Source organism: Oryzias latipes, chromosome 19 (assembly GCF_053564925.1).
Source record: "Oryzias latipes strain Hd-rR chromosome 19, Olatipes_Hd-rR_3.1".
Classification (NCBI taxonomy): domain Eukaryota; kingdom Metazoa; phylum Chordata; class Actinopteri; order Beloniformes; family Adrianichthyidae; genus Oryzias; species Oryzias latipes.
In genome coordinates, this window is record NC_136255.1 from 23,056,302 (window position 1) to 23,068,178 (window position 11,877).

The 11,877-nt window shown below is 40.3% G+C and overlaps 1 protein-coding gene across 1 annotated transcript; it reads right to left on the bottom strand.

Moving 5' to 3' along the window:
* Positions 1 to 207: 207 nt before the first annotated feature.
* On the bottom strand, positions 208 to 5,708 carry lrrc3ca (leucine rich repeat containing 3Ca). The gene is made up of 2 exons (XM_023949775.2): positions 5,443 to 5,708; positions 208 to 1,469 (listed from the first exon to the last, which is right to left on the bottom strand). Exon 2 carries the CDS (start codon positions 1,443 to 1,445, stop codon positions 594 to 596), a length of 852 nt encoding a protein of 283 aa, XP_023805543.1. The 5' UTR covers positions 1,446 to 1,469; positions 5,443 to 5,708; the 3' UTR covers positions 208 to 593.
* Between the last annotated feature and the right edge of the window lie 6,169 nt (positions 5,709 to 11,877).

Sequence of the window (11,877 nt, forward strand, 5' to 3'; positions counted from 1 at the left end):
ATAAAATCAGAGATGTCCAGTAGATATCTGCAATAGATGTATGAGTAATCTAATAGACATGCTGTGCCTGATGGGTTAGTATCAAACACACAGCCCCTTCATGAAAAACTGAATTCCTGTGCTTTTCTCTCCAGGAGGAAGTGGACTCAATTCTATAAACAGACTCGTTCAAAAGAGTCCATGCAAAACTTAAGTTCACTTAAACCATTTGTGTGCATATCATAGGGATTTTATTAATAGAAAAGGCATTTGTACATGAAGCTCGTTCCTCTGGTGTTCATACAGCTGTGTCTTGTCTCTGTTGGTGCATCAAAGTGCACGCACCACCGGATGAATCCCATTTGTGTCCCATACTCACCAGAAACACACCACTGCTTTTACTAGCTTAGGCCATCAACTAAGGAAAAAAAAGTCTTGATGGTCTGTTGAAAGATGAATTATTCATCTGAACAAGTTGCAAATGCTGGAGCTTCCGCTGCAGGAACTTGTTTCCGTCTTGGGTGACACCGATGGTGGCCGTGTAAGTACAGGCCGCGTCGCAAGCCCCATCATTATGAGATACAATTTCAGTAACATGTGTTGTTATATTAGCGCTAAACCACAGTGCTTATGGTGGAAGACTCCTCTGACCTGCCCTGCCGGTTGGGCAAAGACTTCAGATACTCCAGATGTCTGCGGGCGTCCTCTTGATTAGCCCTCACGTAGTAAACCAGATAGGAGATGACCATCGTAAACCAGCCAAACATTACAACCAGCATGGCAACATCTGTAGTCTTCTTCATCACTACGCATAAGTCAATGTCTGGTTTCAACAGGAAGGAATGTCCTTCAACGCCTATTTCCTCTGGGTCAGAAGTCTGGCACACAATGCCTGTGAGCGACACAGGCTCCAGGTCCACGCGGGGCATGGCCATCTGCAAATTGCAGTCACAGTGCCATGGATTGTTCGTTAGGTTGGCATATGCCCGTAGGCCATCAAAGGCCTCGGGGTTAAAGTTAACTAACTTGTTCGAGGACAGGTCTAGGAACTGAAGCGAGGGGCCGAGGCCTCTGAAGGCACCGGGCTCGAGCTGGGTTAATTCATTATGCGATATGTCCAGTTCAATCAAGTTGGATAAACCTCCAAAAGCGTTCGTTGGGACCGAGGTCAAAAGGTTAAAGTCCAAGTAGATGCGTTGTGTGTCATTGGGGATGTCCAGTGGGATCTCTGTGAGCTGAAGGTTGCTGCAGCGCACCGTCTTTCCTCCGGTCTCGCTCTCAGAGCAGTAGCACCGGTTGGAGCACGTGGTGGCAGCATGATGAAAGCAGAAGGTCAGCAGGACCAAACTGTGCAGCAGCAAACACATGACCACTGAGTGGCGCAGTAGCCAGTCTGTAAGCAAGGGCATTGTGGAGAATGAGCATTCTTCAGTAGGACTGTTTGAGTTGAGGGTTGAGGTCCACATCAATCTCTCCAGCTACTGCAGAACCTGGAAAATAAAAGTAAAAAAGTCATGCAGAGGAAAAAAAATTGAAAACAGGAAAAGAAAACAGACTCTGTGACACCGGGGCAGTCCAGAGACTGTTTAACCAGCGCTTTAGCTTCTGTGTTTACATTCTTATAACTATGTAACTATGTAACTATTTAACCATTTAACGCAATTCACGTAATTCCAGTGGGTTTTGAGCAGCGAAAAAGCAGATTTTTGCTGATATGCAATACTTCACAGTAGTAAATTCCTTATGGAATCAGGGTATATCCGCATGAGCGGCTTTATGACATTATGCAACACTTTACGCTAGTACTGTGTTGCTCATCGTCATAAAGCTGATATGAAAAGCAGCTTTTCTCCACGCCAGAGTCAATGGAGTCACTGTGATCTGTAATGGGTTAAAGAGGTACAGTATTTCAAAGAGCGTACATTTTAGAGGTTTCCAGCAACATATCTAGTGTTGAGGACCTACTTCAATAAAAAATTGTGTTTTTGGTGTTTTTAACACGTTCTTGCAGCATTTTTGTAGTGATAGAGATCATATATGAAGAAAATTATGATTAACATTGCTTTTCTGAGTATGTCTTTATTCAAATCTTTAATGAGGAGCAGACAAAAAAATGCAGTTTGGAAAATCATATTTGTGACATTGAAAATACACTGGGCGGAGCTTCCTGCTCCGTTCTGTTCGGATGCATCCCGTTCTAGATGACTAGATCCATGTACATCTTTGTTTTCCTCGTCTGAGTTGACATCTGATTTAAAACTCTACAGCTGGATAACTAAAATAGGGCTCGCCATTTTAGTTGCCTTAGGAATGTTAGGCTGGGGGTGTTATGGACTGTAAGCTAGCAGGGAGAGAGTGTAAACAGAGAGCTCTCAGCTACAGGGAGGGTAAGACGGGCGGGGTTGCGCCTTCCCAATGGTTCCGCCCATAACTCAGTTTTAAATTTTTACTAAACTACTGCTTCTCTACAGAAACTATGACCTAGAAAATGGCATACACAAAAGACAATGGGAAAATGGCTCAAATAGCTCTAAAATACCTCAAAAAATGGGACTGGGAGTGGGACTTTAAAGGGTTAATTTTACAGAGATTGCAGGAAATATTCACACTTTATGTAGGTTTGATTGGGTTTTTTTCTTTAAAAGGCTTATATCATGCTTTTTGTAAGTCTTTCAGAGTAAACTACTGTAAATCTATCTCTCTCTCTCTCTCTCTCTCTCTCTCTCTCTCTCTCTCTATATATATATATATATATATATATGATATATTACATTTGGCACTCTACAAAACACATTTTTTATGAAATATGAGTCATTTTCCGAGCTCAAGGGACTGTTCCTCACTTTGTGATGTCACAATGTAAGAACCTGCTCGTTTTCATGGATTGGGAGGGGCTGAAGCTCAAAGCACAGGATTTGGAGAAATACTTAGAAATGCATGAATGGATCAAAATAACACTTTGGGGTTTTTGCTTGTGAGGAATGAACATTATAATACACTAAAACGCTCAAACAAATTCATTTTGAATGATATATGCCCTTTGACACAGGGGTCCCCAAATCCAGGCCTCGAGGACCGGTGTCCTGCTGGTTTTCCAGAAACCCTGCCTTATCTGCTGCTCATTACCTGGATCAGGTGTCTTTAGCCAATAAGGAGCTTCAATGGCAGGCTGGTTGGAAAACATGCAGGGCACCGGCCCTCAAGGCCTGGATCGGGGACCCCTGCTTTAACAGACCAAAACTAATTGTATGCAGACCTCTCCTTTTTTAGGGGTGGTATTGATGACCACAGCCAGGATGTTCTCTCAGCCTATGACAGTAATTTATTGTTTGGATAAAACTACTTTCCCAGATATGACATTAGCCAACCTTTTCTGATTAACCAATTCAAAAATGTGCAGCATGTAGGCTCAATTGGACCATTTACCTGGTTACACCAGGTGAACTGTGAGGAGCAGTGTGGAAACACACTACGAAAATTCAGCCGCAGCAGCGTCATTTAGGCCCATGCTCGTTCCAGCACACTGACGGTCAGATAATCAAACAATAAAACGTAGCTGCTTCTCCAGAGAGGTCCGAGGATCAAACGCCGCCTTCAACTCTGCAGCCCCATAAACAAGCGAAGAAAATACTTTGGTGTCACTGTGCCTCTTCTATAATTGACGTCCGTGGTGCCGCGCTATTTCAGAGGACAGACACTGTCTGGTCTTCACATTATGATAGAAAGTGAAATAAAATATTCCAAGCTTTGAATAAACACAACAGAAATAAAACTATTTGGAATAATTTGCCATTTAGAGGTCTTATTTTTATATTTGTCGATTCAGTTAACAGTTTCCCTGCTCATTTAGTCAAGAAGTGCAAGTAACACAAAGCCTGCCTGTCAGCCCTGTAAATTACACTTTATATAATGTAGATAGGCCATTGAAAATGGCAGATCTACCCACCCTAACACACTTCATTAATAGCTGATAAGGCTTTACTCCTATCAAGTTACTAATCCTCTTCAGGAAAAACTCCCTCAGTGACTGTAGCATCAACATTGGCCACCCAATCCTTTTGTCGAGGTAAATGCTAACACCGTCAACAGCAACATGACCAACAAAACCGGCGGTGTCAGACAAAAAGGGGATCAGAAATTCCACCAGAGTTTTGAACAGAATCACACTGGGAAGGAATTCTTTATCACAAAATGAAATGAGCCTCCAAAGAGCCTCAAAGTCCGCAGATGGGCAGAAGGAAGCTCTGTGTGCTCCTGGTTTCGTGAAGCCGGTGCTTTCAAGCTCCAGCTGCTGCCGTTCTCCTCATCATGCAGATCACAGTCGGGAAAAGCAACTTTGGCATGATTTCACTGTGGAGCCTGACATCAGCGGGGTGCATTACACACTGCAGAAGCAGATTCTGCCATTACAAGGTCTCACGCGGTTAACACTAAAAGCTGTAGTTTTCCCATCACTTTGTATGCCAGCTCATTATTATTTCCCTGAAAGATAACGTGGGAGCAGAGGAGGGATGGAGGAGGAGAAAGCAACGGCTAAACTGGACACATGTGGAAGATTTAAGGGGGGGGGTCACATAACAAGACCGAGAACAATGACACTAATGCGATGGTGGGGAAGATGGGGAGATAAAGCCTAAAGAGGATAAAAACTGATGAACAGCAGGGTGGGGCAGGAGTGAATAACACATAAATTCACCAAAAAGGGAGTTTGTTCTTAATGAAACACTGTTTGCATCTTAGAATATATGTTTTCCAGATTTCAGAAACGCTTCAGAAATAAATAACCACTTTGCTTTTAACCTAAACAATAAATGCAACATTCTGGAAGATATACTGCCTTCCTGCAGCCACAGGTCAGACTCACTTCATAAATTCTTGGCTGTCAGGGCTGCACTATGAGGCACCGGTTGGAAGAGGAGCAGTCTTGCAAAACCAAATCACAAATAAGCTTCATCATTAAATTTTCTTCTGTGATTTTGTGCTTTTAAAAAGAATGTTAAGCTCAATTTGAAAAACATAAAGATGCATGCATTTTGAAAATTAAAATAATTGTCACTGTAAGATTATATTATTTAAACGGGCAACTCAGTAGAATCAAATATAATGCAATTGGCTTTTATTGTAAATAAGCTACATAGTTTTTCTCTAATTATTCCTACAAATTGTTTTATTTTATCCATAAACGTCCACAAAAAAGCAAAAATGTACTGGAAACACAATAAAATTAAACTTTAAAGCATATCATTTGCAGTCCTCTGTAATTCTATTGCAAATTTAAAAATTTTAGAACTCTTAAATTCATTTTCAAAAAATTAAGACTTTAAAAGTTTGGATTGATCCCCAACATCCTGCTTTGGCGTTAAACTATTTTTTATATAAATAAAGAAAAGCTTTTGTAGATTAATATCTGAATTTAAAAGGACTTTGCGCGTCGAATCATTCTCGCCGAAAACACTGACTTACCTCCTCTCGGCTTTCCTTTTCCCTTCCATCATTTGTTTCTGGCTGTGTGTTTTCTGCAGCGTAGGAGCATCTGCTTCGCTCCCATCAGATCCCCTCGCCGTCCGTTTAACTTGTGCACGATCATGCGCCGCAGGAGAAACGCTCCTGCGCCCCGGAGCTGCAGCTTCTTAGTTTCCACGCAACCAGAAAACGAGGCAACATTTGCCCGAGCAGAGGAGTGCGGCGGCGGGAGGGCTGGACCGTCCCCCTCTGACCCGGGATCATGTGTGAGATAATTAGCGCACCAACTAGTTTAACCGGAACTTTACGCACGCGTCGATGGAGGGAATACCGCAGCGCGAAGGGGCAGAGTCTAGTGCAAACAGTCTGCTATGATTATGTCAATACTGACCATTATGATTGGATTCTGTGCATTTATTCCCATGCAGACTAAATGGGTTTTATGTCCATCCCTTCCCACAGAAATGATCTCATTCATGGCTGGGGTTGAGCCCAGAACACCAATCATGTTTGATTCGAAGCTTGTGTCAAACATGCAGCAGCCAGCTCCGTGGATCTTTGGTCGCCTCCTTTCCTGCCTGCTGCCAGCAGATAAGGAGAACCCAGGCAGATCCAGCATGAAAACAAACCCGAGGAGGCAGCCAAGTGGAAACTCTCTACATATAAATGGAATTCAAATCAATAAAGTTGGATGCTCCATCAATTTTCTCCGTGCTGCTCTATGACAGAATATTTATCATTTCTTTCTTTGAAATGTATTGACTTTTTGACAATTCTAGGGGGGGGGGGGTCAAATGAGCTTCCCTTTTTTTCCAATAAATCTTGCCATTCTTGTAATAAGATTGCATCCAGTCATTTCAAGAACAAATATGGATTCAAATATAAGATGAAATTACTTATCCATGTCACCTAAAGCCTGGTTTTCATTGCTGCTTCCTTCTTTTGCAGCCCCAAAGCTGCACTTGTCAATTAGAAGAAGATCTGATAGGTGGAAAAGCAGTATGACAAGGAACCGGCAGAAAATAGGATTAGTTTCCTCATCGACAGAGGAGAGTGCACCGGCAGTCAGGCTCCCTTGCTTTATCTGATTACTGCAATAGCTCCACTGTGGTCTGCAACTGTGGCTCTCGGTGTTCATTAAAAGCCAACATTTGTCCGGACAGACATCTCCTTTAAGCAAATCTGAAAATGTTTTTCACAGATTTGTCTGAAGGCAGATTTCTAGAATTTAATATCACACCAAAATTAAATATGTTAAGATTTAGCCTTTTTTTCAATCCCATCCTGCCGTATCTGTCAAATGAATACCACTACACAACACTTAAACACACAGCTCCAAGCTCACACTTCTTCCCTGAAAAAGATCAAAGTTCTGCCTTGTCTTTGTGAATTCAGCATTAACCCACTTTATTTATTTATTTCCTCGCTGCCTCCCTTGAACCTTTTAATCAAAAGCACGAGAACAGTGTGTTAAAAGGATTTTCTTGCCACTGCAAGTGTCGGGCGGGTCACCTCACCTCAGCCTGCCTGTGTAGACTCCTGTCTTTGAAGTCTGACACCACTGACATTAAGGAAACAATGGAGAGCCAATATGAAAGCGCTGAGATATTCATTGGAGGTGTGCAGAGCTCTGGACTGTACAAGCTTCACTAAAACAGCCAGGATGTAGATTATAACGAGCTTTATTGGCATTTTGAAGTAGAAGTGGAAACGTCCACTTCAAATGTGTTTCAATTAAAGAAAAAAATTCAAGAGTCTGCAATTTAGAGGCCTATATATTGTTTTTGTTCTTTTTTCTTTGGTTCTTTTTTCTTTCAGAGGAGTTTTATTTGTTTGTTCCATTGCATATGAGACATTCGGTGTTTTGATGTCCCGTCAGATCTTCTCTCCTCACCTTTTTTCAAAATACTCAATGCAAAACAGTCAGTGCCTTGATAATTTTCCTATTCTAAAAGCCTGACCTATTGACTGTATATAAGAACTGGACTGAGTGTGATGTCACCCATAGAGAATGGTTTACTGCCAACTCAAACAAAATTAAGTCACTTCAGTCGCCAGTTTTCTGCGATGCCTGTTGCTGCCATGTTGGAGCCAGAGGACGTCAGTTAAGCAGCGATCAGTCCAAGTCGGTCGGAGTCAAGATTTCCATGACAACCTCTCTCGCCGATCAGGAGTGAGCTTATTGGAAGAATCTGTCAAACGTTTTGAACGTTCAACGAGGGACCACGTACTTTTATTGAGGCATCTGATTCGCCAGTTCAGAACTTGAATAACTTGTGCAACGGAAAAAATATGATAAAAAATTAGGATTAGCCAGAACATATTAAGAAAGGTAGAATTAGAATCAGCTTTATTGATAAGTACTGTATGAGTGCACATACAAGGAATTTGGCTTTGGTGACTTATGCTCTGAGGTAAACCAGGAGGCAAACAAAGGCAAAGTATAAATAGGTGTTAAACAAAAGGGAACAAAAGATAAATACAACATTTAAGCCAGTTTAAAAATTATTTTGCATGTGTTCATCAGAGCGACAGCTCGAGGAAGAAGCTGTCTCTGTGGCGTGTGGTCTTGGCGTACAGAGCCCTAAAACGCCGGCCTGAGGGGAGGATTCTAAAGAAATTGTGTCTGGGGTGTAAGGGGTCGGTTGAGATTTTACCAGCCCACTTCCTAACTCTGGACCGATACCGGTCCTGAATGGAGGGAAGGTCCGAACCAATAATCCTCTCCACCGATCAGGAATGGATATTCTGACAAATAGAATGACTGAGTAATGGCTGTTTTTTTCTCTATAGAAGTCTATGGGATTTTGGCCTCTTGGGACCAGCAGGTACTTCCTGTTTGGAAAGCCAAGAGGGAGGGGTCGCTCAGTCAAGTTCTCTTACACAGTCAATGAACCTGACCTACTGCTCCAAAACAGATGGAATTTTAGGAAAAGAACCATGATTTGTCAATTTTAGGTGGTTGAGGGTGAGAAATCTTAGAAATGCAGCAAACTTAAATGATTATTTATGAATTAAATAATGGACTGACTGATTTAATAATATGCATATGAGATGCGCTTCTTTAATCAATTGCATCACAAGCAGATCTGGGGTTTAATGAAGAGATTCATTGTGTTCCTACTGCATTTTCTACTTTGCCTTCCCTGGTTTGAGCTTGTTTTGGGAAAACGGTGTTTAAGCTTTTTGGGATTTCCCATCCTATCCAACCATCTGCCTACCCTTCCCATTCCTACCCTTTGATAAGTAAACCTCTTTAATTTGCCTCTGTGCACAACAGGTGTTATGCAGGTAAAGCTGCTATAGCCTTTTTTTTTTTTACTAAGTTTTCTCTTAATGTTCAGATTTTTTGAATTTTGCGACAAGTTGAATGATTTTTACTCATCTTTGCAGAAATTCCTTTTTTTTTTTAATTCCTAAGAACTTATTCATCCAAAACTGAAGCTCAAGCATGTGGTTTCTGTTAAGGAAGAAGTTAAAAATGGCCATAAATTATTTCCATATTTATCAGAGCGCTCTTCTTACTTCATAACCAGATTAGAAAACAAAAATCGTGACATTGCCGTTTACTTTGACAACACCATCATTACAATATGTATTGACATCAGGCCAAGGGGAATGTTCTTAAATGTTAAGTTTTTCAAGTCACTTCCAGTTTACCGGCCAACTCTCATTAGCCTTTTAAAAGTACTTAATTTAAAACCCTCATTGTGCAGCTCAGACATGCTCACAATGACAGTCAGGGAGGGGTCCTCCACCCAGAGGTCATGTTGGGATTGAGATGTGTTTCAGCGCCAAGAATGTGAAAGGTCGGCTCTAAACACAGCTGGTGGGTTTTCCCAGGCTTAAATTTTCTGGAGGTAAGTTTCATATTTACGAAAAAAAATCGTGTTGTTAACATGTTCTCGTGGCATTTTTGGAAAAACATCTATAAAAAAAATAGGTTCAAAAACACATTTCTGAGTTGTTGTTTTTTTAATGGTTCTGAATCAGAGCTGAAAAAAAACTTGATTGTTGCATGGAAAATATGCCTGGCGGACACAAGCCCCCTGAGCTCTCAGCAAGGAGGGAAGGGGCAGTGTCGCTCTTTCGAGAACAGTCCCGCCCACAATGTCTAATGAACTACTGCTGCTCTGCAGAAAGTATGTCTAAGAAAAATTTAAAAGAAAGAAAGACTTTCACACTTTAAGAAAGACTTTAAAATAAGTTTGATTTGTTTTCAGGCATAAGTTGTTAAATAATGTTTAAAAATGAAATATTATCATACAAATATCAATCAGCACAAATATCAATCATCCTTAAACAGTGACAGTAAACTGTATAGTTTTTCGTTCAAAAAAATGCCTTACTCATCTGCTGATCATTTGACAGTTACTAGTGTAAGGGTCATTCTCACAAGGAAATAACTGTGTTCACATTAAAAATAACACAGACAAAGGCACAATAGTATTTTTTTAAATTAAGAAAATGTCATTTATGAAATAAAACATACACACATCTTTGACCTTTTAGTCATCTTATCTAAACACGGCAGGAAACAGGTAAACTCATCCATGTTATGGAAGTAGACAAAATTGGCACCAGCGCTCTGTAAAATAAAGACGACACACGATGGTCCCTGAAAAATCTTTAAATTTGCACCAAGAAATTAATCCAGAAAAATCCCATATTGCTTCTGATTTAGTGCTTAACTGAATGATAATAAAAAAATGAAATTTCATTCCATTTCATTTCATTTCATTCAATACTTTTATTTCAATATGCTTGTCTCGTGTTTTCTTATAGATCAGGTTAGACTGTCTCCTGCTCATCATGAGGTCCATGTTCATTGTGGTACACAACATTTTACCAAACAACACAACGGCTGCTGTGACCCTTTTAACCTCTTCAAGCAGCATGTCGCTGATTTGCAACGCACCATTAAATCCAGGACTCTGCTTATTTTATCTCCAACTGGAGCGGGGGGGGGGGGGGGGATTGAAGACTTTTTTTTTTTATTGGAAAAAAATTCAGACATGATGTAAACATAATAAGTCCACGTTTGAGCTGTGATGCTCATTTGTAAACACTGTCTTTACATTGCAATGGTCAAATGTGATTCTTTCCCAGGGTAACATCATTTCTCGTTGTTGCTCAAAGGCAAAAAAAGCAATGTTTGTTTTTTATTGGATGATTTTATGTAATTTTTTTTTATGTGATTTTCTGCTTTTTATTTTTCCCAGTTCTTCGGTGTTTTAGTGACCGTTGTGTTGTTTTTTTTAATTGACATAAGAATGTCGCCAATTCTGTTCATGTTTGTGTGTGTTTTGTTAAATCAGCTCAAAACCAATGATGTTAGATGTCAACTGCTGGTATTTGATACGTCTTTGTGTAACTCGATTCCTTCCCTGAATGAGCTCTGAACATCTTGTCAAGTTCTCAGCTGGAACACTTGTCGACACGTCAGTGTCAAAGGCCGTCCACCCAAAGCAAGCAGCTCCTTTGGAGAAGTTTCAGCAGACAACATTCCTTCATGTCACAGAAAATTCCATTTTATTGGGTAAAAGAAAAACCAAAAGTAACTCAAACAGCTTCAGTGAGCAAGCAGCAAAGCAGGTGGGATTGAGAGCATGTCCATCTAGTTTGCTGGAGTATTATTTTTGGATGCTTAGTAGGCCTACTTAGCATTCCCAGTTTCAAACTGCCCACTTATGCTTGATAGCAGGGGTTCTTTGTGAGTGTGTTACAAGATTAGAATCATAATGGATGCAAGTTGAATATCATTTTCAAACAAACTGTTTTTTTTACCCTATTTTTTGTTGCAAAGCTTCAGCAGTGCACACATTTTCACACAAATGTGATTATAGCTGCTTTCTCTTAACATTTGTCTGCAGCAGCATTTCTTTCCAGTTATTTTTCAGGAAAAACAAAATTTACTTGCATGAAGGAATTGATATACAGTTTCCATTTGGCTGGAGCTTATCATTTTCTGGAGTCAACTGTCTTCTGGCACATTTCATTTGAACGAGATACGAACATCAATCATTCAGCATTATACAGCTTATACCAAGTGTTAGAATGTCAGACGAGTGACATATAAAAGCTTTGTGTATAAAGATGGACAGAACGAAGAAGAGATAAAATGTTCGTTTGTTTCAAACAAATTTTAAAGCTGATTTTCAGCTCATTAAATAATGGAACAAATTATCTTAAAGCTACACCTGTTCTACACCTGATCACCCATCAGTCAAAGACCACTCCCCTCAAACTTAATAGACCTTGACTGTAAGTACGTCTATTTCTGTTGTTATGATTCATGTTTATTAGACAATTACTGGTATGAAGTCCATTGCGATGACTATTGATGTAAATATTGGGCTACATAAATAAGAATGGATTCAATTGTTGTAAAGTCAGTCTGTCATTAAAGTTTATTGGGTACAGATTCAATTGTGT